At 39.7% G+C, this 20,174-nt stretch overlaps 1 protein-coding gene across 8 annotated transcripts in view; it reads left to right on the top strand.

Annotated features, from left to right (window-relative positions):
• BLTP1 (bridge-like lipid transfer protein family member 1) overlaps nt 1-20,174 on the top strand; it is a 214,456-nt gene that overhangs the window by 91,156 nt on the left and 103,126 nt on the right. For all 8 annotated transcript variants that reach the window (XM_067530214.1, XM_067530216.1, XM_067530220.1 and 5 more), the window contains exons 24-34: nt 162-290; nt 4,760-4,879; nt 6,341-6,621; nt 8,071-8,321; nt 8,849-9,107; nt 9,589-10,432; nt 12,348-12,418; nt 13,278-13,451; nt 13,815-13,935; nt 19,248-19,394; nt 19,799-19,926. In XM_067530214.1, coding sequence (XP_067386315.1) covers nt 162-290; nt 4,760-4,879; nt 6,341-6,621; nt 8,071-8,321; nt 8,849-9,107; nt 9,589-10,432; nt 12,348-12,418; nt 13,278-13,451; nt 13,815-13,935; nt 19,248-19,394; nt 19,799-19,926 — 2,525 coding nt within the window. The remainder of the gene's footprint in view (nt 1-161; nt 291-4,759; nt 4,880-6,340; nt 6,622-8,070; nt 8,322-8,848; nt 9,108-9,588; nt 10,433-12,347; nt 12,419-13,277; nt 13,452-13,814; nt 13,936-19,247; nt 19,395-19,798; nt 19,927-20,174) is intronic.

Here is a 20,174-nt window from a genome sequence, read left to right on the forward strand (position 1 = left end):
AATTACAATACTAGTTAATTACAAGTAGATTATCTAGCAGCAGAAATAAAGTTCCTGATTTTTTTTTTTTCCTCAGGCTTTTCTAATATTCTTTCTTTGAACTCTGATAGCTTATTTTGAAATAATTACTGTGTTGTGAACCTGTTACTATTTGCTTACAGCTCGCATGTCTGCTGGAATGGGGACAGACGTTTGTGTTTCATGTAATGTGTCAAGAGTTTGAACTGGAAAGGCCAAAATCTGTAATAATGTGTCAGCATGGAATTGATCGTCGGTTTTGTGAATCTAAGGTAAAGCTTTCTTCAATTTTGAGCCCACATCTTGATATATGTGCAGTGGTATTTTGCAATAGTATTTGAATATAACTTTAAACTATCCAAAAGTAGAACACAGCTATAAATGTGGTTTGGAGCACATAGGTATTTTAGTTTGTCATAATTTGCTTAAGGAAGTAATTTATATGTCTTTGAGTGATGCTCCACATGGAATTCACTCTAGGTACACACACACTCCATGTGCATAAGATCAGATTCTTTTGGCAGCAATGTCTGTTGTGGCCCTGCCTGCACCTTAGATGTTTTTATTCATCTCACCCCAGAGCTTTAAGGGGGAGAGAGGGAGGCTGGCGCAACCATCTTTCAATTCCTTCTGACCACCCATGACCACGAGAAAGAACACCTTTCATGTCCACCTAGTGGGTAGTTAGTCTTGTTGCCTCTTGGCAACACACACAAACATACAAATTCCTTATTTTAATTGGATTCTTGTTTTCAGACTAGAACACCCCAAGTTCTACCTCTTATAGAGGGGCTCCAGCAAAAGGGTGGAAGCAAATCTCTTGGGTTTAAAACCTGCCTCTAGTGCGAAGCTTCAGTGACATCTGATGAGCACTCTAGGTACCTATTTTTTCTAGGAGAGTGATATAGATATCACATGTTGCTCTTGCTCTAAGTGGACTCAAAAACTAGAAAAGTCCACCTGAAATTGTTTCCTCCTGTTTACTCCTGTGCACTCCTCTTTGAACTCCAAAAAGAAGAATGCATTTAGACATCAGTCTTTTGCTCAGTCCCTCTCTTCATAAGTGTTTGGGTGAGTAGAGATTCTACCCTGTGATCTCTGGCTATATTGACCAAGAGGCCTCAGTAATTCACCTCTGTTCTGGCTTTGAACTCTGATAGGATAGGAAGGAGCACTGCTCCAGAGTACAACTAAGACATAGGTCGCCCTCTTTGTTGCCTACTGATTCAAGACGCAAGTCTCCTGAATCTGAGTCGTCTTGCACTCAATCAGGGGACAGACAGTGGCCTAAGAAAGGCTCCTCTGGCACCTTGCTACTAATTAAGAGAATGTCTGTGGTACCCGCTAAATCTGTAGACCGCCATATTTCAGTACTGAGCTTTCAGCACCCAGTGCCTTGGTACCTGGCACTTCTCTACAGACAACATTGCAGTTATGTTCCTTGGTGTCCAGTGCATCAGTACCAGTGTGTTGGTAATCAGAACATGTATAGTACTGAGTGATTTATCTGTGGGTCCTGTTTTGGAATATCCTCTCCTTAAGAGGTTGAGGGTGATAACTGTGCCACCGGTGCTGAGCTGTCAGTACAGCAGTAGAAGCACATCCGTTACCAACTTTATCCTCTACCCAGTTACGGAGGACCCAATAGATCCAGGATATTCCTGACAGAATGGCCCTCCTTTTCTTAACTCTATCAGGGCATAGTAGATATTCCTCCTGTACACTTCCTCCTGGGGTAGTGCAGTGGAAGTCAGGAAGAGACTCTGCAGAGGAATCTGTAAGGTTGAACAGGAAATTACCTAGGGCACATAGGAAACATCCTTTCTGATACCCTCCCAGTATATCCACCACCCCCACTTGTCAGCCCTGGTTCTACATGACACTCTGGGGGCGTGCAGCTGTGTTCACGCAAGCCTGCATTTTCTGCTCCTTCTAATTTTAGATCCCCCTCCTCCAAGAGACCATATAAACCAACATAGCTAGGTTAGTTAGTGCAGCCTCAGATCCTAGAAGCAGGATAACGAAAGTAATGAGGAAGAACAACTTATTTTGCTGTGATCGCTTCATCTTCTCTCGATGAGGAGTGTTAGATTCATGGACAATGAGAGATTATCTTCCAAGGGAAAGATTCCAAACAATAATGAACCTCATTAACTAATATCAAACTCAACCAATAACAACACTAAGAGCATGACTCAGACTTCTGGGACACATGGCCTCATACACCTGAGAGATGGTGTTTGATGGACTTTGCCTACACTTCTTGCAAGGGTGATTGAAATCAGTGTATCCATCCAGCAGACGCTTCATGGATACGTTGGTCCTGATCCCACGTGAAGTCCTCTTCTCATGAAACTAGTGGAAAGATCCCAGTTCAAGTGTTCAAGGGAGTAGTTTTCTCTGTACCTCTGTTCCGGGATGAGGAGCCGATCTAGATCAACTTTAAAGTCAGGGAATATGGGCCCTTCAAGAAGCTCATCCTAAAACTTGGAGCCATCCACCTGGCATGCAATGCATTCCTATCACCAAATGTTCACTATCCAAGTGCTGATAGACCACACTGCAGCTATGCCTTATGTCAGCAGACAAGGGGAAGCAAGAACATTTCCGCTCTGTCAGGAGCTCATGGTGCTCTGGACTTGGTGCATTCTGAATCAGATCACATCAGTGGCTCTGCATCTTCCCAGCCTTCAGAACACCTTGCCGAATCAACTCGGCAAGCAGCTCTCAAATAACCATGAGTGATCTGATCTATCAAGACTCAGTCCTGCAGAACACCTTTCACAAGTGGGGATTCCTAGAAATAGATCTCTTTGCCACAGACCAACAGCAAGTGTCTGAAATCTCCCCCTAGAGGGGGTTCGAGCCTAAGCTCTCTAGCAGATCCTTTTCTCATTCCTTGGTCATTAGGACTGCCATCTGCCCTTCTGCTGACCTTACCATAAATTGGTGGTTCTGAGGAAAATGAGGCAAATGTAGGACTGATGATTGATAGCCCAACTTGGCAACCAGGCAATTCTCTGGTATTCAGATCCGATGATCCTCTCATCACCCTGCCAGCCCGGCCCAACATAATCTCGCATGGGTTAGATCCTACACCTGGATGCAGCTTCAGTACATCTGATAGCCTGCATGCTGGCTGACTGACATCCACTGAAAGAAAGTGTGTAGCTGAGATTCACAGCACGATACTGCGAAGCAGGAAAGCCTGACTTAAAAAGTTAAATGGAAGAGGTTTTCTATTTGGGCATCTCAGCGCCTGAAACTGCTCCAAAGGGGTCTGTCTAGCAGCAGTATCTGTACATCATCCTCCTATCCAGAGCCACACTGTATTTTTTCCCACTCTACCATGGATAGATTCCTTATCCCCATTTCAGAAACCCCCTCCGTTTTAGGACCTCAGTATAGTAATATATAGTAATAGCAGAATTGAAGGGTTCTCTTTTTGACCATTATGTCAGCTGAAAGGGTAGTGGAGATTCAGGCCCTCATGATGGGTCCCGTTATACAATATTTTATAAGGACACAGTAATGCTCCGATCTCCTCCCAAGTTCCTGCCCAAAAGTGTTTTCATAGTTCTATTTGAACCAATTTGTTCAGGTCCCAGTTTCATGCCTAAGACTCATTCGAACCCAAGGGAAGCTGAACTTCATACGCTTGATGTATTAAAGGCATTGACATATACCTTAACAGGACAAAAACATTCAGGAATACACTTAACTGGTTGTGGCCTTTGCTGATAAGTTTAAGGTCAGGCAATATCCTCAGAAACCCTCTTAAATAATCTCTGTACGGACATACTATGAGTTAGTCAGGTTATATCTGCCTAATCAATCACATTAGGACTCATTCTGTTTGAAAAATGTCCCAATTTATGAAACTTTTAGGGCACCTATGTGGCGTACAGTCCACACCTTTACAAGACACTGCTCTTTGGTTTAGGCTTCCTGAACCCATGCACAGTTTGATAGGGATGTCTTGTAGTCGTTGTTTAAAACTCCTTCCAACCTACTTCCAAGCAAACCGACAATTGGTTGTTACTTACGAAGAGTGGAATCCATGTGGACTATTGCTTGAATAAAGAATGGTTACTTATCCCATAGTAAGGGCAGGAGGTCAGGCAAGGGTTCTCAATCTTTTTTTGCTGGGGGACCCCCTTTGAAAATATTTCAGGCTGTGATGACCCCCCCTCCAAAAGTGATGACCCCCCCCCCCCCATGCCATGCCATCCTTACCAGCATGCACGGAGGACTAACAGCTCGCGACCCCATGAAGGGTCACGACCCCCAGTTTGAGAACCCTTGAGATGATCATGATGGTCCCTTTTGGCTTTAAAGTCTGAGTCTACAAGATAAGTTGTCCACATGGATTCCATGGTCTGCTCTCCTCCCCTGTCATTAAAAAGTCTTACACTGGGAACAGAGAGAGGTGGATGGTCCTGCTCCACCCTTCATTCCCTCAGGTGAGGGGGTACAAGAATATCTAAGGTACAGGCAGGGCCCCACGGGCGCTGCTGGTCAAAAGAATCCAATATCATGTGCATGAGGTGCATATGCACTAAGAGCGGAATCCCATGTGGACAACATATCTCAAAGAATCAGTTACTATAGGGCAAGTAATCATTCTTTTTGATTTAATTTGTCCGATATTAAATAGGAAATTGATGTATGATAAAGAAAAGCTTAATATGAAATTAAAACTCTAACAAAATTGAGTGCATTGTTTAAATATCAAATCTAGATGAACTGTGTTCCTGGGCCATGTCCAACATCTGATGATTTGAAGTACACTATGACACGCCTTGCCGTAGATGGAGCAGATTTGTATGTTGTAGAGCATGGCTGTGCCACCAATATAAAGGTAAAAATATAGTATTTTTCTCTCTCCTTTCTATGATAATTGTGAGAATTTTCTTCTTCTGTCTGCCAATAGAGGAAGCACTTTCTATATTTTACACTGACTAAATAACTTAATATATTGTCTGGAATGTTTGTTCTGCAGCAGTGCTTATTTTGAAAACTAGAAGATTAAAAATATATTTTAAAAATTGGTATTTTATTTAAAACATAGTCATTGGAGGCTTGAAGTTTTTAACTTGCCTAATTCCCATTTTCAAAAGTGACCTCTTAGGCTCCTAAGTCACTTAGGCAGTTTTGAAAATTTTACCAGCAGTCCATTTCCACTGTCCCATAATAAGTTTGTGCCACAGCTGGGACTTCTAATGTAATAGACCTTAGGTCAGATTTTCAAAAGTACATTAGTCTTATTTTCAATATTTTTTCTAGTTCCCCCCAAATCTTTCCTGTCCCCAACAATATGTGAGGAATAAAAATATTTTCCTCTTAAAAAATTGAAAAGCGTGATTTTGAAATTTGGCATTGTGGCTCTTTGGAGTGGAAGAGGATATAGCCATATGCTGTAGGAAATATATTTTGATTTTCTTCAGTTTATGAGAGTTTGAAAATTGGATTTTGAACATGTAGCATAAGTGTTACGGCTAATCTAGTTAACCTGAGCATCTAAGGAAAGATGGGCAGGCAGTGCATGCATGTGCAGCTAAATTAGCTTTGAATTGGCCTGATTAGATAGCTGGGCCTGAATCTGATGCAGGAGTTAGGTGCTTATGGCTTTAAATTAAAGGCTTCAGCCTTTGTTTTGTTTTGTGGAGAAGAGGGGCTCCCTCTTGTGCATTTTTGCAGAACTGCTAGATTTATGCCTTGTCAGAGAAATAGTTTGTGATTATGTAAAAACTGTATTGCAAGACATAGGTTCAAGGGGGCAGAGTTGAGGTTCTGCATTTGAGTACTCAGTGTGACAGTTCTCGAGATGCCCAGGACGGAGCATCACCTTGTTTCTACTAAGAAAGAAACTTCCTTGTGCTTAAGTGGGTGTCAGCTCCATGGCATCTCCAGTCTGTTAGCTGCCCAAGCAATCTCCTCTGGGCTATTTCAGCCCTAATTTGGCTTTGCAGATTAAAAATAGGTGTACCTGAGTCCCTTGAAGCATTCCCTGTCCAGCCTGTTCTTGTAGCCCACTTTAACCCTCCTACGAGGGAGGGGGGGAATTGTAAGGTCCCAGCAATGGATTGGCTGGGGGACCTGGATGGAAAAAGCATGGAGCTGGCATAAGCCTCCAGGGTAATTATTAAATGAACATGAGGTTACCTGCACTGTACACTTTAATCTGCCGTGTAGTCCCAGACACCTAATAATAAAGTTGTGGCCTGATTAAAACCATATCACATGTCTCCTGTTCTTCTTTCAGTATAGCCGGACAACTAATCTTTATCTATTCAGATAGTCTTTTTAATTGTATTTTCAGATGGGTGCTGTACGTGTTGCAAACTGTAACCTCCACAACCAGTTTGTTGGAGAGGGTATAAGTGCTGCTATCCAAGACTTTCAGCTGAGACAGTACATTGAGCAAGTGAATAACTGCAGAGTTGGTCTTCAGCCTGCAATATTGCGGAGGGCATACTGGCTGGAAGCTGGATCTGTCAATTTGGGACTCATCACTGCTGATATTGCGTTAGCTGTGGATCATCATTCTAAACATGAAGTGCAGAGACATTTCTTAGAAACACACGATAGCAGAATTAAGAGGTAAGTGAAATTATTGGAGAAGGTGAGATCATCATATTTCATATCTTTTTAGTTGATACATTTATTTATTCATGACTGTATATTTTTAAGTTTACTTATACATTTGCTTAAATAATTAGACTGTATTCACTTTATATAAAGTGATTGCTGAGAACCAACTATATATGTAAGGTGTTGGGATGAGATTAAGGATTTGGTTTCCAAATTCTTGGATAACACAGGACTGAAAGATTTTTGTGTTTTTGGCAATATGTAGAGCAGTGATGTCAGAATAAAGAGAAGCAAATCAATTTTTTATCGTCTGCCTAAGCTGCAAAGTTAGGGTCATATGCTGCCTTCAGGCCACACTGGATCTCCCACTGATAAGAAGTATATATTTATATGAAAATTAATGTAAAATATGGCCCTGAGGCAATAACTAAACTTGTAATCTGTCATGCAGCATTAGTGAATGAGAGGGAAAAATGATGCAGGTCAGTACTATTTTTGCCCTTTGGTTAGCCATTTTTGTTTTCAGTTACTAGATGTTTGTGGGCAGTCATAGATTATTTTATACATAAAGTTACTTTTAAAAAATCTTTTCCTCAAAGTGTCACAACTAAGTTTTCGAGTTAACATCTTATTTGGATGAATGCAGGCAGCTGACACATCCTATGAACTTGTTTAAGGTTATCGAAGACTGTGGCCATTAGACCATGTTTAAGACTGAACAAGAAATTATCTGTTTACACTGCAATAGAGAAAATTTAGGATAACTTTAAGGAAAAACTGAAACTAGAAAAAAGTTAGATAATACATGGGATTGCTGGAATTGCCATCTAAGATTTTGAAATCGAGAATCTCTAGGAATCAATTTTAGGTATCAATACTGCAATGAAGAGACTGGGACTAGTTAAACATACCCTTATATGACAATGGAGATGACATTTCCATGATCAGATCATGTGGTTACTATCTACAAGTGATATAAAAATACAGTTTCAAAAATGGACTCAGGAATACAAGTTGACACAGAATGATATTAAAACTTACCTTCATGATAGCTGTCTTTCAAATGCACATTTCCTATATGATCCACACTGGTAGATACTTCTGAAATAGTTTGTACACTTTGCAAAACCATGAACTCTTTACACTAAGACCTCTCCTTCTTACTTTGTGGAAATGTTTCTGATCTTTGGAAAGATTATCATAACATATATTGGAAACTAAACTGGAGGATACTTAGGGTCTTTGTATATGTGTGCAATTTATGTATCTGCCTTGTGTGTGTGTGTGTATTAGATGTGTACAGGGTTTTATTCAATTGTATAAATGAATCAATAAAATGGGAGTTGGTATGTAAAAGAGAGAGACATTTTGAATCTTGGTTTCACAGTGTGAGTTTAAATTACTTAAACTTATTATTAATCCATTATTGGTTCTTGTTTTTTGTTTTCCTTTGCATAGGTTATGGTTTTTGTGGCCAGATGATAATGTGAAGAACAAGAGAAGCAAGAACAAGTGTGGCTGTCTTGGTGGCTGCCGATTCTTTGGTGGCACAGTAACAGGACTAGACTTCTTCAAGCTTGAAGAGATGACGCCTTCAAGCAGTTCTGCTTTTTCAAGTACAAGTGCAGAATCTGATATGTTTTATGGACAATCTTTATTGCAGCCAGGAGAATGGATTATTACCAAGGAGATTCCCAAAATTATAGATGGTAAAAATAAAATGTGTATTACTTAGTACGTAGCTTTGTCCAACTTACTGAGAAGTGTAGAACACATACTGCACAACATACTTTCTAAAGTCTGATTCTTGGTAAATGAACAGTAAGTTATTACTAAATACTGCATATGTAATTCTCCTACTACAGATCATATAATAGAACATGGTCTGATAAACCTGTGAAAATGGAGAGTATGTACTAGAACACAATGGGTGCTAATACCCACAATCTGTACAGGGGGGTTTACAGCTGCTTTCTGTGTAAAATGGAGTTTGGGGACTTTACATCCAAGAGTAATTAATTATCTAAATTGGGCATCAATCAATGGGGGAGTCTAATGTTTTGCCTTTTAACACTTGTAGCTATCTTTATACATTTTTGTCAGTGAAATATATGTATGAATTTGAATCTTGTTACTTTTTTTTTTAAAAGGGGGAGAAGTAACCATTGTAGTTCTTAATACTTGGTGCCACAAAATGTTCACATTTTTAATTGATTTGTATCTGTTTTGTACTTAGGTAAAACAAATGGTGCAAAAAGAAAAGATTGGGATTGCAGATCTGTGGGTATAGAAATAGAGAGAAAGGCCCAGCACCTGAGTCTGCAAGTACCATTGCGATCCCATAGCTCCTCCTCATCTTCAGAGGAAAACAGCAGTTCCAGTGCTGCACTTCCCTTGCTTGCAGGTGAGAAGGAAAGCCCTTCTTCTGCTACTGAAGATCACATGGGACAAAAGGAGTTCTTGGCTGGTGCAAAAAGAGAGAATGGTCATGGAAGGTTAGTACTCTGTCCAAGGTAAAAATGTATTTGTGCTCTTAAGGATTAACAATAAGGCTGAGTAAACCAATGCAAAATTCAGACACAACTGATGATTTCTAACAGTACTCCTGAAATTAATCTGCCACTTTTAATACAAAAGTTGATTGATTAATATTGGATTTTCTGATCTAGATATAAAATCTAACATGCACGACAGTAGCATTTGCCTAGATGTGCCTCATATGTGCTTTGATCAGTTAGAAGACGGCCTCACTTACTACAAAATCTTAATATGGCTTAGTATGCGTGCTCTGTATTGTGAAAATATTTTCTCATATGAATATACGTTTTCTTTGACAATTATAATTTTCTCAGTTGTGTTGATGAAAAGTGCACAGAACTGTTTCTTTAAAGGTATATTAATAATTCTCAAGATTGTGCAGTGTAAGATTTGCACCATATTAAACCAAAAAACTGATTGTTCTTTTTCTGTTTCTAGTACTCTAGCAGAAGTTTCAGGAAACAGTCCTGTGTCTCCTAACAACCAGGAAAGGTCTGTAGGTCAGTCTCCCCTCAGATCTCCTTTGAAGCGGCAAGCATCCGTGTGTTCTACCCGACTTGGGAGCACCAAGAGTCTTACTGCAGCCTTCTATGGTGACAAGCAGCCTGTTCCAGTTGGTGTTCAGTTCAGTAGTGATGTCTCTCGCAGTGATGAGAATGTCTTGGACTCTCCAAAGCAGAGGAGAAGCTTTGGTTCTTTTCCTTATACGCCATCTGCAGATTCGAACTCCTTTCACCAGTATCGCTCAATGGACTCTAGCATGTCGATGGCTGATAGTGAAGCCTATTTTTCAGCAGCTGAAGAGTTTGAGCCAATAAGTAGTGATGAAGGTCCAGGAACCTATCCAGGGAGAAAAAAGAGAAAAAAACAAGCCCAGAAAATTGAGTATAATAGAGGGTCTATCTATCACAGTGTAGAAGGACCTTTAACTAGTACAGTCCATGGAGAAGCCAGTCAAGATCCAAAGACTTTGTCAATCAAGACTCATGCTTCACAGGCTTCATTTGTTTCAGCACTGGGAGGAGACGATGAGCTTGTTGAGCACATGTATATCATAGAAGCTGAGAAGGCTGCAGAGAGTGATCAAATAACTTCCCAACAGCCTATAGTGACCTGTTACCAAAGTTACCTTACCCAGTTCCAGGTGGTCAACTGGTCAGTAAAGCATCCAACAAACAAAAGAACCTCTAAATCTTCATTACATCGGCCTTTAGATCTTGATACCCCAACTAGTGAAGAAAGCTCCTCATCTTTTGAACATCTTTCTGTTCCAACTTTTAAGGTATGGGGGAAAAAAGCGAAGAAGGAAACAAGTAGTTTAGAAAGGCTAGAATGTGCTATGTTAATGAATTCCTACTAACTAGGTCAAAAGAAACTTAAAACCTGTTCGCCGTTGGTTACTAGGACTTGTGATCTCTGATATTAAATCCTTAGGATTTAGGAGCAGGAAGGGTTTGAGAGGTAGAGAAAAATGTTAGTGTTTTGTTAATGAAGTGTGTTCAAATTATTGAGTTTTGTAAACTCTCATTACTGTACTCAGAAATGCTTTTGAATGACATAAAGTAGGATGTGATTTGCAATGTATTTTCATACAAAAGGATATACTTGTAGTATACATGATTAACTCCCCCACAAAAGCTTAAAATTCAGTTAGCTGTGGTTAACCTTACTGTGTCATACAGGCTGTAAACAGCTTTACATCAAAGTAACTTTGGGAATCAGCAGATTTAGACAATAAGGTGCTGATATTTGACTATTTTCTATTTAAGTATTCTGTGTGAAGGTACATGTTTGGGGAAGGAGCTACTAAAATCTAAATGAGACATTTCAATTATACATTAATATATGAAATCTTAGGATCCATGAGGTCAAAACGTTTGTGTTAGGGTACACAGAGTTGGTTAAAAGAAAACTAAAAATACATTAAAATATAAATAAGGGTTGAGAAGATTTTTTGTCCCCCTCACTCTGGTTGTAGGTAACATTTCTTTCTAGTTTTGGGGTAACCTGTGTTAACTTCAGGGTCAGCATCCAGTTGCTTCTGCATAATTTGTATAAGGAATTACTTTTTGCAAATGCTTCATCAGGAACCCTGAGAACATAATAAACCAAGAGAGAATAAATGTCTTAACTTGAGAATCATACAGAAAACGTATAGATTTAAAACTGCACTTAGTGTACAGTCTATTTGTTATATTTCATATATGTCTACAAATGAACATTTATTTTAGTTTATTCTTAGGTGCATGTTAGCAGTCTCAAAGTCTGTGTCTCTTCCAGAAACTTGGTCTTTGCTGTACAGTGTTATAGAGTGTTTTGGGAGCAGTGAAGTCTGATCAAAACTGAATATACAAATATAAAGTACAGCAACACTTCATTAGTTGTTTACCAAGAAAAAGTATTTATTTCATCACTTCAAAATCCTCAGAAAGTGTTCAAATTACCTATCAATAAAACAAAGACTATAGAATAGTTCAATGTAGTGAATACTCAAAGGCATCACCCAGTGCTCTGAATTAGTTTACTAGGTTTATTTACATATTAGTATGCAACACAGAAAAGCAACATCTCCCTTACAACAAAATGTTTCCGGTTTTTCTTTGTGAAGCATAAGGTATGATTGGGTACAAGTATTCCAGTGTGTTCTGATTTCAGAATGTCCTACTCCTTCCCCTCTTTTTAATTAGATGCCAATATGAAATTGAATATCAGCAGATGTACAAGTGTGAAATTATTCTTCCATTGGGTTCCCCCTTATGTTTACTGTATTAAATTAGCAATTTTCATGTCATTTGAAAAATAACTACAATTATTTTATAGAAATGTAAGTAATTAACACAATGAAAGCTAATTTTATGTGTCCTTTTAGAGTCAAAGAAGCCCTATGAATATTACTATTAGTATTTCATACTTTGCCTTTCCTAGACAGTTGAAAATATTTTTTTCAAAATTTATTAAATTAATTTTCATATGAGAATTTCGGGATCTGATATTTAAATGGTTTAAAAATGCAGCTTAATGATAGAATTCATGTTCAGTATGTTAAAAAACTAAAAATATTGTTGGAGTGCCATTCTTGGGGAGAATAGGGGGTGGAATACCATAATGAGAATCTTCTCTTGAAGTTATAGTATTCAAGGAATATATATAGTCATTTATAGACTCAAAGAAGTAGTAATTGTTTTGTTCTATTTTAGATTGTTAAACAGGGACTCTCAGCTAATGCTTTACTGGACAGAGGCATGCAGCTTACTGGATCAACATCCAAGTGAGTAAAAGATTTTAATTATAGTGTTGGTGTGGTTTTAAATGAGAGGTGCCTGGGTTTGTGTAATACTTTAACTGTTGCGGCTCTTGCTAGCCTTACTAAAATCAAGCAGGTGTCAGCAGTATTTTTGTTATACATCTATTTTAGAGTAGTGTATCATGTCTTATTTAAAGGCTTTTCTGTGTTGCTCTTTACCAAAATATATGAGTACCTCACAAACATTAAAGGATTGCCCTTGTAGCAGTAGGGAAATATCCCCATTTAACAGATTGTGAACTGAGTCCCAATGGATAAGTGACTTACCCAAGGTCACACAGGAAGCCTGTGGCAGAACTAAAAGTAGAATTTGGCTGTTGTGACTAAGACATTAGACTGGGACTCTCAAGACCATCCTTTCTGCGTCATGTTATAAAAATGTATTAATGTTGAGAATTGCCTTGACAAATACTGTTTTAACACTAACATAAGCAAGTGTTAATGTCAGTAATACTGCTGAAAATTTTCTACAAACTGAGAGGCCAGTTTTGCAAGCCTTGAATTGGGGAATGCTTGCTTGCGTACATAGCTCTAGCAACATGAATAAGTATTTCTCACATTTGAGGTTCCTATACATAGCCCATTAAATATGTAGTCTGTTGTGCTTACAATAGAAAAGTATCTGTGTCTTGAGGACCCTCTTCATTCCCATAAAATCTTCTGTTGAAATAAATAGATTTGTTTAGTCTTGTATCTCTAACCCAAGGCTCTGATCCATTTGGAGTAGCTGTTATTCCAACATATAGGATTAGAAAATACGTTAACTATAAATTGTATAATGCCTATTTTGAAAATCTCAATAGTTTCTTTTTGACTTGTGTAGTACACCCTATACTCCTTTGGAAAAGAAAACAATGGATAATACAGATGATGAAACAGTAACAGAAGAATGGACCTTGGATCATCCGATCTCCCAGACTAGAACAACTGCCATAGTGGAAGTAAAAGGAACTGTAGATGTTGTTCTTACTCCTCTGGTAGCAGAAGCTTTAGACAGGTATTTTATTTTCCTTGAAGATAAATGTTTAAAATTGCTAGATACTTGCATATCAATTGCTAAAATCAAAATTTTTGGATAAACCAGTTGTATATAGGCTTCAGAAAAAGAGCTGATTTTATATAATGCATGGATGCATATATAATGTGTGTGTGTATATATATATATATATATATATAATTTATATAATGCAGCTGACATTCTGCCCCCCATCCTCCTCCCCGAAAAAGCCAATTTATGCAGTTTCACATGTTTAGCAGGAGAGCTAGAAGAAACGTTATATTGTACTGACTTGTGGCTTGCTTTGACCCCTTGTTGGAAATTAAGCTTTCTTTTGTGAACTGATTTTTTTTTCTCCTATAGGTATATAGAAGCAATGGTACACTGTGTTAGCACTCAACATCCAGCAGCAATTGTGGATGATCTACATTGTAAGGTCCTCAGAGAAGCTGCACAGAACAGCAAAACAACCTTTTCAGAGAATGTAAGGGTACTACAAAACTGAAGGAGGTTTCGGGGGAGCAGAAGCATGTATGTTTTCATTGGATTGGGAGGGATGAAACACAACACATAGCATTATAAAGTCTTTATTTCGGAGGAAATTTTTAATCTTATCCTATAGTTAAGGATGCATGTACATTTGTTATAACCAACTGTTCTCCTTCAAGTGATTGAGCACATACATATTCCACTTCAGGTGTCTGTATGCCCAGTGTGCTTGAGTCCAAAGACTTTTAGTTAGCAGTACCCATTGTGGAGGTGCACAGACCCTGCGTGTGCTTGTGCTGCCACTGTGGGCCTAAAGGATGGAGTCATCCTACTCCCCTCTGAGTTCCTCTCCAGTACCTTGTAAGTTGGAGCTCCGATGTCTCTGGGAGCTCTCATGGTCTTTTCCTTGTTTAATATGTACATAGTTCATAATGTTAGATAATAAGGTTTTAGTGTTTACTTCTGTTGATTCCTGAGCTAGGAGTTTCTCTTGTTTTCTGGAGATGAACTTTGGTGCCACTTTAAAATGCATAAATTCCCAGCATTTAAGCATTACTCCTCCTGCTGTTATGACCATTAGTTATGGTCATACATGTTACCTGCTATGTTAAGGCAAAGGACACCTAATGGACAGATGGTATCAGTAGGTCTTTTATTACTGGGATGCAGAAATCTTATGGGATACTAATGAGTAGGGTGACCAGATGTCCCGATATTAGGGGCTTTGTCTTATATAGGCAAGCTATTACCTCCCTTCCCTGTCCCAATTTTTCACACTTGCTATTTGGTTACTCTTCTCCTAAGGGAGTACCTCATGGAAAAATCCATGCATCTGGCCTTGGATCCAGGCCAATCAGGAGCTGGATGGGCAAAGAACTCATCATCCCCCAGTGCTCTGGCTACTCCTTTTGCCACCTCCTCTCCCTCAAGACAAAAACTTGTAACAGCATACAGGGAGCAGAGGTGTTACTGTTCTTACCTGGGGCCATCTTCCAGGTCAGCTACATCTTCCAGCTCTTGGGAGGAAGAGATCGAGTCAAGATCCAAAAAGAGCTGCTCAGGCTCTTCTGAGATCTCTAGTCATAGGATTTCATCTGATAAGGGCTCTCCTAAGTTCTCTGGTACGGAAGTTAAAAGACATCGAGTGCCACACCCCAGTACTGTTGAGTCTGGTACCGACCTCATCAATGCTGTCGAGATTGTACACTCCACTGCAGCTCCAGTGCTGATGGCACCAGGGCCCATGGTATCAATGCCAATGGCCTCAGCATCAGCATATTTAGTACCTGTGACAGACATCTCAGCTGTGGCTACCATTGACCCTGCAGGATTACTTAGTAACCAGGGATCTAGTTGCTTGACTTACCCATCTTGCAGTAACTTGCAGTTTGGGACTTAACTCGGTGTCATCATCAATATTGGCTCCCATACTATTGATTCTTTTGGTGCTGCATAGACTTTCTAGATTGTCCAGCACTCCTACTGGCACTGGCACTTCGGCCTGAAGAATACTCTTATTTTTCTGACTCCTAGAGGAGCACAGAACCTCCTCCAGTCAGATCTCAGAGATTGAGATCTTTACCCCTCCCAGCTGCTAGAAGGTACCTCTCCATTGGACCGTATTGTCCTTGGTCCATGGGACTGATAAAGGGATTTTCTCCCGGGGGACCCCCAGCTCAGTCTCCAACCCCTTATAATTGTTGCCTTTTCTGTATTGGGCACATTGGGGTGTAACAAAAGCAATAAGATCAATGTCAGCCTCTCACTCCAGGTCCAGATCACCATCTCTTTCACCAATCACAAGAGACACTGTGCTACCTCCAGTGCCTGTACATGTTTCTAACCTGGACCCATCAGCCGAGGACATTGAAGACCAAGAGCAGCAGGTGGCCTCTCTCATATCTCATTGTCTTAGCCTGATGAGGCAGTTGTGCCTGATTCATCCTCCCCTGTTTCAGATAAGTCCATTCATGACCTCATGAACAGACACAAGTCAGTTCTGTCCTTTGTGCAAAAAATCAAGTTCTTTGATCATTTTCTAGTCTGTGATTGCAACAGCCTACCTGCCTCACGAAGAGTTCCAGTCTGTTCTGAAAACTGTACTCCTCTCTAAAGACTGACCCCAGGACAACAATGAGGTCTTGTCTGAGGCTGTTAACATACATGGCATCCTGCACAGATGAGATGCAAGATGCCAGACTTTACCTGATGGGCATGCAGAGCTGGTTGAAGTCCTTACATAAACCAAACCGTCACCCACTGAACATGCTTGTTCACCTAGGTGTCATCCTGTGGCTGTGACAAAAAGGACTTTGACACCAACTATCTCAGCAGCAGTGATTTTGGCACTGACTGCTTTGATAGAGACCCTGCCAGATCTGGCTCATGTGCTCTTGACATTGAAGGGTGACTCTGAGGGCAGGGCCAGAGACTTGGAGGGCAGTCGCCATGTGGAACCATCCTGCAAGGGAGGATTCCAGAAAGACAAAGCTTCTAAACTGCTGATGGCTCCCAAATTGGAGGAGACAAGTTGGTTAGCCAGTGCAATTCATGGGAAAGAAAGACCCAGTGTGGACTTTGGTACTGACCCTGGCACCAAGTAGCCTACCCTGTCAAGGGTTTGAGCTATATCTCAGTGGAGAAACGAGAGACGTCTACCATACCAAAGTAGTGATTGGCACTGGGACCCAGGCAATGGGACTACACTGCTGTTTGAAGAAGTGTACTCCTTTTCAACCTCACTGACTTACTCATTTCTTGGGTGGTTGCTGTAGAGGTTCTTTTAGAGCTTCTATTCTGTCACTGGGGAATTCCTGAAAGAGTCCTCTTCACCAAGGACAACACCAAATATCAGAACTTTTGTTTCAGAGAGGGCTTGGTTCTTACCAGATGCCTTCTTTCTGTGGTGGAATCTGGCCTCTTATTATATGCTTTTCGACTGATTCCCCTGATCCTTAGGGTGGCTTCCAAAGTCAAACATGAAAGAGTAATGATCAGTCTCTTAGCTCCTTACTGGCAGAGGCAGTTTTGGCTGATAGCTGCAGGTGTTTATTCGGCTCCCAGACTGTATGGACCCAACTTGACAAAACTGTCGACAGATACTCAATCCAGACCCAGAGTCCCTGCACCGGACAAGCTGAATTTTGACAGGTTAAGTACCAGGGATAAGGACTGCTGTAGACAAATCCAAGAGCTCCTGGTACAAAGCTGGCTGACATTCACCGGAAAGACTTGTTCCTCAAAATGGAAGAGGTTCTCAATATGGGAGACCCAAATTGGCCTGGAGCCAGATTATGATACCAAAGATTCTCAACTACTTGCTACATTTCAAACATTCTGACCTTTCACTCAGCCCCATTAAGGTCTATCTCACAGTGATCTTGACATGCCAACCGCCAATATAGTCATACTCAGTCTTTTCCCAACTGATGGTATCAAATATTCTCAAGGCCGTGTAGCATACTTAATTGTCAGTGACCCTGCTACTGTCTGGGACATCAATACTGTGCTCTTGAGAGTCATGGAGCCTTCCTTTGTGAGCCCCTTTCAGAATGCTCCTGCTTCATCTCACTCTGAAGGTAGTCTTCCTAGTTGTTATCACATTGTCAAGCAAAGTGAGCAAGCTCAAAGCACTTACCCTTCTACACGATATTTCACAGGGACAGGATGGTGTTAAAATCTCATCCAAGTTCATCCCCACTTTGGCCTCATAATTCCATCTGAATCAATCAGTTAACTTGCCTGTCTTCTTCCGTAAGCCTTACTGTACATCTGGAGGAGAATTATATATGCTGGAAGTTTCCAGAGCATAACTTCACAAAATTGACAGAACTTTGATAGAACTAAGCAATTCAGACAATCTCTCCAGTTATTTTGCCATTCTGAAGGTCATCTCATCATGAAGTATACCTAAGTGCATAACAGTACATCTCACTGTTACCACTTGGCTGGTGTAACTCTCACCAAATATGAAGACTCATTCTATCAGAGTTCAAGCAACATCCTCTGCCTACTTCAAGAATTTGCCAGTTTCAGAGAACTGCAAGGAGGCAACATGGAGTAATTCACTGATTTTTCCTTATGCATTATGTATAGTTATACTTGGTTGTCAGGACATATGCTGAATTCATGAGAACAGTACTACAGTATTTGATAGACACTGCTGAAACTCCTCTTTTCACCATCCAGAAGGGATAGTTTGACCTACAGCTGGATCCACACTGACACATATTCGAAGAAGGAAGAATGGTATGTAACTGGGTGGTTCTTTGAGATATTGTCAGTGTGGATTCTACAATCCATCCTCTATCGCCAATTTCAGGCTTGGCTATATTACTGGTTTCAGATTGGGAGAGAATTGAAGGAGGGTGTGGCTGCCCCACTCTGTATGCCCATGTGTAAGAGCGCGCACAGTGCTCCCGTGCACGCTGTGGTTCAAAAGAATCCAATGTCGAGCACAAAGCACTTGTGCATATACAGTGGAATCCATGATGACAACATCTCAAGGATCCACAGTTGCTATTGAGTAAATAACTGTTCTGTTTAGTGGAAAAATCTATAATACTGTACTATGTTGTTTGAGAAATAGTGTAATGTTATTAATTAGTATAATAGTGCACATGGGGCCGGATCTTTGGCTGCTATAAATTTGACATAGCTCTACTAGAGATCAGGCCCATATTCTTCCAACAAGAATTTTTTAGTGGAATATGTATACTGGCAATACATAATTCATCACAATTAATGTTTTAGAATACTTCCAGAAAGTTGTGTTTTGTGGTTGTGGGGTAGGGTTCTGCTGAAGTGAAGCCATAAAAGCACATCTATCTTTTTATGAAAGGAGTGGCAAAAAGCAGTCCATCTGATCCCTTACAAAATTGTCCCTACTTTTCTTATCAGTATTTTGAAAATAACTGTACTGTTCTCTTCCTCCTCAATTAGGGGCTCTTCCTATTCTTGCTGATGATTCTTTATATTTTTAATTTACTTTGTGACCCCTCCTAAAGGCCCCCTATCAAAGCATCTTATATTTAGATAAAAAGTATTCTATGGAGTTCAGTTTGGATCTTTAATCAGTTGAAAACTTTGTGCTGAGCAGCGTAGCCTACCTGTCTGGGTCTGAGTGTGCTGACTTTGTAGCATGCTCAGAACCTGCTGATTCAGAAATCAAGATACCATATCTTTGAATCAAACCTAAATCTCTTGCATTGCAATGGCTCTGAGCCATCCCATTACTTTACATTTTAAAAATACTTTGATAGGTTTCACTTAGGATAAATTACTAACTGGTATCACATTTTTTTTAAGTTATCTTCCAAACAGGATATTAGAGGAACAAAAACAGAGAACCCCACTACAGGAACAACAAACCAAGAACATGCACAGACTAATCTTTCACTTAAGCAAGATAATGTGACAATTAAAGGTCTTCAGGCCAATGTTACCATACCCAAGGTAATAATTTTCTGTTCAACTGTGAGGTCTCATGTGACAGGCAGTCGTAAGCTAGGCTTAGTTTGTATCCTTCTGACTTATTGAAAAGCTTAACTCTAACTGTGATAAATGATTAATGTCATATTTTCTTGAGGATTATATTTTTGACTGCTCAAAGTAAAATAGTTATGCAAATTAAGTATAAAATTTAACATTTTAACCACTGCAGTGGTATCTGACTGAACAAATGTTCAAACTCTGTAAAAGATAGATATGATTAAATTATTTCACTCTGTTGGATTTCATTTTTAATAGGAAAGGTGTAGATTATATTGGATGAGAAACCTTTGATGTATATTTCTCTTTTTAAAAGGGACTTTTTTTTCTAAATTGTCTTTATTCTTTGGGGGAATTTCATGTTTTAGGTAAACTTGTGTTTATTGCAAGCATCGGTTGAAGAAACCCCAAGCACTGCTTCTGGCAAAACTGTGATTCATGTTTCCTTAGTAGCTTTGTGTTTTGATAGAATTGCTACACAAGTTCGTATGAATAGGTAAGAATAATACATTTAATAATGCACAACTCTTAATACCTTGCAGATCAGGAGAATCTGAAAAAATTGCTCTTATTGAGCCTTTTTTGTCAATGGATTTCTAAATATGTTAGTTTTTAAATGAGGCAGGGAAGAGTATTTTGGAAACTTAAAGCCTTAATCCTTCCTTCACTTACACAGTTTTAACTCTTAGTGATGTCGGGGGAATTGTATTTACGTCACTGAGGGCAGAACTAAACCTTTAAGTT

The sequence above is a fragment of the Emydura macquarii genome, unplaced genomic scaffold (genome assembly GCF_026122565.2).
Source record: "Emydura macquarii macquarii isolate MOO-44397 ecotype Brisbane River unplaced genomic scaffold, CSIRO-AGI_Emac_v2 contig_3044, whole genome shotgun sequence".
NCBI lineage: Eukaryota > Metazoa > Chordata > Testudines > Chelidae > Emydura > Emydura macquarii.